The 6,684-nt window shown below is 40.3% G+C and overlaps 1 protein-coding gene across 1 annotated transcript; it reads right to left on the bottom strand.

The window, feature by feature from the left end:
* Positions 1–1,143: 1,143 nt before the first annotated feature.
* Positions 1,144–6,356, bottom strand: LOC117288291 (neuromedin-U receptor 2-like). Its single transcript, XM_033769085.1, has one exon. It carries the CDS (start codon positions 6,327–6,329, stop codon positions 5,121–5,123), a length of 1,209 nt encoding a protein of 402 aa, XP_033624976.1. The 5' UTR covers positions 6,330–6,356; the 3' UTR covers positions 1,144–5,120.
* Positions 6,357–6,684: the final 328 nt, after the last annotated feature.

Here is a 6,684-nt window from a genome sequence, read left to right as displayed (position 1 = left end):
GTATGTCAGGTATCCATGGAATGACGAATTATCAGCTGGTGAAAAATGCAACGCCTCCCGACGTCTGGAGTACATTAAAACACACACCGAACGGGCTCGTTAGTGTGACAAAAATCAAATCAAGTTTTCCAGGGCTTAACGCTATGTTTAACCACTCTAGCTTACAGCCGCAACGGGGAAATTTTAATAAACACTCGAGTTGCGCGACGGAGCTTTCATCTAAACACAACTTGACATTGTTAAACACCGTTATTTTGATTGCGGGTTGAAACGGCGTGCGTTGCACTGGCTGGTCACCAGTGAATTATTGTTAAACGCTATTGCATGCCAGACATAATTCTGTCAATTGGGTCAACCATCTGTCCCGTCACTCAAAAGATAGAATTGAAAATTAACGTTGGGGAAGGATGGGAGGCAGAGATGGTCAATATAAGGAACAAAAACCTACGGATAGACAAATCGACATATAAACCGAACTTCTCACTTAACAACAAACAACCAACCGACCCCAAAAAAAACACCACATCAAACCCAAAAAGAAAAACAACAGGAAACAAAAGAGAGACAGACAGACAGACAGACAAACAGACAGACAGACAGACAGACAGACAGACAGACAGACAGACAGACATACAGGCAGGCAGACAGACAGACAGACAGACAGACAGACAGACAGACAGACAGACAGACAAACAGAAATACTAACAAACAAACAAAAACATTAATGTTTTGGTACCAAATCAATAAAACTCGAACCACCCGTAATTTCAGTGACATGATACAGAAACAGAAAAGACACATTGATGATGCAACAGCACTGATGCAACTTAAACCATCTTGTAATTATGATTGGCATTAACTTCCAATGACCTTTATGGAGTATTTTATTCCGCATGTTCTACAAAATAAACAAGTTATACTGCGGAGAGAACCATAGAACAACTATGACCATAAGAGACAAGAAGCTGCCATTAAATACAGTTTTAGACATACATCGCCCGAAACCATCACGGGTGACTCAAAGCCTTTTATAGTTCAGATTGGTTTGCTTCATAAAGACCAAGTACGTCACGATGCCTGTCTGGTCCAGTCTTTCATAATGTCAGTTGTGTTTATAGAAAAAATAGTTGTGTAATTTTGTGCGTGTTTTTTTTGTTTTAATGATGGAACATCCACTTGGGTAATTTGACTCGAGATTTATTGGGTACTTATAGACTTTTAACAATGAACTAAGCTATACATAGTTATACTGATGTAGGTGGTCAATGAATAAGTTTAAGGTAATTACAAATGAATTAATTTCATGTTCGTGTAGGTACATCAATCTAGCCTAGTCAAGGAACATTGTAACTTAAAATAAATTGCTATTAACAAGGATGATCCAAGGGGTTAACAAGTAGACACGACTCATAACAAGAGGTTCCAATACATAGGTCTGCTTGCCACGCGACGTTTTTGCTTACAGTGTAAACTAGCATGTGTTTAGCAGTGAATTGCACCATACCCACCTCAAGCGTGGATTTGTAAATTTGTTTCGCTAACAGTCTCAGCAGAGCCATCAAGTTTAGGGCCTAGTGTCACGGAGGTTGACAATTTGTAAACGAAAGTGATTTCTAAAGGTGTCGAATATATTTGGAAACTTATTTTAAGTTATACCGGATTGGTATGGATGAAAAAACACCATTGTTTCACTTCAGTCAGAGAGCTATCAGTTCTTATTAGAAATATCTCACGCAACAACTAAATTGGGTTGTTACAACAATTAAGGGCATAGTGGCTACATGCTGAACATTGTGTAATGTTTTCTTCTTAGCCAACGAAATAAACGCAATTATGCAATGTGGATGATTACATTAAACATAAACAATGTCTGCGACTATTTCGTCTAATAAGGTTACCAGGGTCTGTGGATTTTTTTTTTTTTTTTTACATATTCATTTAATGTATGGGAAATATTCCAAATATAGGTCATGTCACTTAATCCTTTCAACTTCTCAATATCAGTGATACCGCATTGAAACAACACAACTTTATAAACAATAACCATCAATGATCACATTTAAAAAAAGCATGACAATTGTTGGAAGTGGGGTATAAAATAAGTAAACATTTCTTGTCTTGCCAAATAAAGCAAATGCATCATAAGTGGAGTGCGGTGACGATTCAATATATCTACTGTGTATACAATCAAGAGTACATGTACGGCCAAAACACATGCTCTCTAAATTGATATAATTGTTTAATAAATGTACACAATTTATGAAAATCTACATAAGTGTTAAGCTATTCCGTAACCACAATTTGTTTTTTAGCTATATAGTACCATATTTTATTGTTAACATTTAAGGCGTTGGCATGCCGAGAGGATTCACAATCAGTGATTATGTTTAGTGAAAGATGATTGCCAGCAGCATTAAACACAACCAAATCTTTGCCAACCAAAATACCTGCTGTGCTAATTTTAAATTATGTAAAAAAACACTTTATTTTTTTAACCGAGGTTGCCTCCCGTTATATACAATGATAAGACCGACAACAGGCAAAAGCAGTTACAACCATTTGTTATAATTATAGAGTAGCGGAAGTACTATGGTAAATCCGTTAAAACGGAAGGGCGACATACTACTGTTACGTCACTATATTAGGCCCCTGTGATTGGTGAGGTGAACCCCCGTCTTGTCTCGTCGGACAACGTGCGTTTACGTCAAGTGACGTAACTGTACCGTGACACATGACAACAACAACCGTTTATTGAGAGAGTTGCGACTTTTTACAATTTGGAAGTACGGGGTGCCAGATTAGTCTGCTTTTTTGGTTTGGTTGTTGCATTTTGTACCACAATGACCCAACTCTCTCAATACTCCAGCGCTGATGCAATGTCACGATTGTCACATCTTCCATTTACACCAATAAATTGCGCGTTGACCGTGCAGATTATGGTTTGCACGCAAAACATGCTCCGAACAAAAACTGACACCAGAGCATTTAACGAGAGCATTCGTAAATGACTGGAAAAAATATAGAGAGTTAACCAGTGAAGACAGTTTGATGATTTGAGCTAGGTTTGATACTAAACCTGTCAGATGACGTACATGGTACCATAGGCTCTTACGTGCCTAAAATACCCTGTAGACCTGACAGCAATGTAATGCAAGAGGTTCTGATAGCCGCTGGCAAGAAATATTCTTTATGGGTCATTCCGATTATTTCAGCTTGCATTCACGGTGTAGAACCAGATCATCATTGCATAAAAACAATATTCCCGTAACGTGATTATCAATGCGTATACAAATTCCATCTCATAAGAGATCAATTATGGCTAAGGAACTCGTGGCTTTGAACATACTTATCGAATGATAAACAAAAATCTTTTTATTTTACCTGTAAAAATCCTTCAAGTTAGCTCACTAAATATTTTTGGATTACAAAAATCTGTTTTAAAATTGAATAACAACTTGTGTTTGGATTACCAAAACCTGTTTAAATACACATTACATGTGTTTGGATTAACAACGGGGCATTTAACTACGGTCTGCCAAATGTAGCAGGATACATAGGGTGTTTATCTGTAGATTATCGAAAGCTGGTTTGGTGACTACCAAGAATACCTCTTAAATTAAAAGTAGGATACTCGGCTTATCAATTTGTTATTGGTTTAACGGATGAACGAGACTAAGTGACGTCACAGCAGCGTCACAAACCTTTTCCAGCCATTACAGTGGGCAGCGATTTCCCCGACTCACTTATAAACATCGCTAGTCATCACACAATGACTGTTTTTCAGTAAAAGTTGTCATTGAACTGGCTTAGTATACTTGGTCTTTACTAAAGATTTAACCACACTGACAAATCGTTATTAGTATAGGCGTTTGAACTCGCTAGACGGCTGTATGGTGACATGGATCACGAGCGCAGGACAGTTAAGTAAACAAAAGTACACAACATGACTGATGTTAAGTCACGTCACTGACATGTACATGATTTACTGTTAACGACTACATATGACTTTAATAAAGGACAGTCCAAATGCAAGGATATAACACGGTCTTGCAAGTTTAAGCACTTTACGTAAAATCTCTTGCAAGCGGTTTTGTTTGTTATACAGAGGGAAGTTGACATCGTGTCAAAGTCAGACAGGAACTGCAACGGTGGGGGGGGGGGGAGGTTGATTAGACAAGAGAAAGTAGCTCAATATTGCCCATCATGCGTTCTGCGTGTGCATAGCTGTGCGTTTTCCACGTTCACCGTCTGTGCTTTACCCATAAACGGTGGGGTGACGACGTCAATGAGAAGTTGTTTGGGAAAAAACATAATCGAGTTAGAAAGGAGTGTGCTGTTTCCACCTACAAAGGAACGGGTTTGGGTAAAAGCTTTGCATGTGCGCAAAAATGTTATTGACAAAATGTAAATAACCGCGAAACTTGAAAATAAACAAATCTCATTTCGGGGGGATGTGGGAGCCTACCAGGGGATGTTTGTTAGCGTTATGTATCTATTATTTAGATTTTTATGCGACCACTCCGAATGATATGGTACATCATAGTCCTTTAATTTAACAATAAAACAAGGAGCAGCCTTTGGAAATCGAAGCACCACTTCATTCAAATCAAGTGAGTCGGCTTTCTAAGTGTAATGTATTTACATTATCAAAAAAAAGCTTGTATCAAAGTTTTAAGAGTCTTACAAAAATACGATCTCTGCTTTTGCGTCATAGAGGCCTGGGCTAAGGTTATGACAGCGCTGGACAATGCTAATGGTTAATTAATTCTCTGCAAAGTCTGTAATGACACCAACAAGCGCCATAATGTGAGCAGCATTTGCGGATCTACTGCGTCAACACTGATACACAGTGAGAAACAACCCTCCTTCAAATACAAAGTACACTAAATTTATAATTAAGTTTGTTTAGTCAGAAACGCAAGCCTTACGCCAACTTCTGCTGATGACGTAAGAGTGTAAACTTACTGTCACATGAAACATCCACATTATTAATCTAGGTCTATGCTCGTAAATGGCCTGGAAGCCAATATGTCAAACGTTACGTCCCGGGGGACGGATTTGTCACGTTAGCAGGACGTTAATGATGACGTATAATGGTCGGTAGCGTCAAAACGTGAGTTTCACTTGGTTTCAGCCCACATGCTGGCGGTGTATTTGGTCGTCTTGCGGTTGCAACTCGACTGTTCGTGGTTGGCCTCCCCTCGCTTTGGTAGACAGCAAAGAAACGTGTCGTGGAACGCCTGACGATACCTGTCACTCATGATATTGTATATGATTGGATTGACAGAACAGTTTGTGTACAACATGATGCGACCTACGTTCACCAGCACCCACTGCGAGTTGGGCGGTAGACTAAATTCGTAAATCGAAAACAGGTTCAAAATACGAAACGGTGTCATGCAAATGACGAACAGCGTTATCGTCACAATTAGCATGCGCACAACCTGCTTCTTCATACGTGTAGATGAGCTACTGCCAGAACCTCGGATCATAGTGGACTTTGCCAATTTCTGTAGCTGTAACACAATTAACGAATACATCACCATTGTGATTGGAATCACCATCAGCAACAAGATCTGATCCAATGTCAGTGATTTCTGAAAAACTTTGCACGTGTCAGAAGTCCTTGGGTAGCAGAAGTTACAAACATACATAGAGTCCGGGTAGTCTTCCTTCGGGGCGCTAATTAGCCAAACGATGGGTGTTTTAATAGCAGCGGAGAAACAGAGGGCGGGGATTTTGTACCCGAGGGCGAAGAGCCAGACTAACGCACAGAGAAGCACAGCACGTGGTTTGGTGCTCAGCTCCTTGAATTTGTGGGGCCAGCAAATTGCGACGTACCGCTCAAAAGTTACCAAGATGACGGTAAAGCAAGAAGCTATGATACTTGACTCCGTCAAGTATATTGACATCTTGCAGTAGCCCGTCTGTAGAACGCGGTAGTCTGCTATGATGGGTGACGTCACGTACATGACCCAGAACTGTGGCACTGATAGCACCAGGAAAGTCAGGTCAGCGATAGCAAGACTTACCAGGTAGTGGTTGGTGACCGTCCGCATCGATCTCACACGGATAAACACAGCTATGACAGCAAAGTTTCCCATGACACCGATTGAGAAAATTAACGGCATAGCTACAGTTACCAGCATAGTATCGACTGTTGTGTACAAAAACGTATGAAGGTTCTCATCCGTGACGTTGAGTGGCGAGTCGGTTGGATCTAGTGTGGCCCCATCCTCTATAAGGTCTACTACCGAACCACCGAAGGTACTGTTGTTGATTGAAGTGACTTGGTCATCAAGTAAACTAAACCCTTCAGTCCCCGTCATCTTGTCCGGTAATAGTCAAGGAGCAGGATGATCTGTAAAACAAGAATTCGAAAAAAAAAATTTAAAACATAAAACACGGCATGTTCAAAACACTTTAGAGACATTAATTTTCAACCTCGCTACCATTGGCAGCAGGCCGTATCACCCGCTAGCTCTGCGTAAGTCTCTAACCCCTGGGAGGGAAACTACGATCCGTGTCTTTGATTGGCTATCGTATACGCGCAAGATTTGAAACGCCGTGCTTCTTCAAAAAGCTCGATATGCCGAAACGCGTGCGTATAAAGGTGTACGTATTCACTTTTTGTCACGCAACACTGCGCCAAGGCAAGTTTACGACTTGTATTACACACAGCGC

This window comes from Asterias rubens, chromosome 3 (genome assembly GCF_902459465.1).
Source record: "Asterias rubens chromosome 3, eAstRub1.3, whole genome shotgun sequence".
Classification (NCBI taxonomy): domain Eukaryota; kingdom Metazoa; phylum Echinodermata; class Asteroidea; order Forcipulatida; family Asteriidae; genus Asterias; species Asterias rubens.
This window is presented reverse-complemented; position numbering and strand designations above follow the sequence as displayed.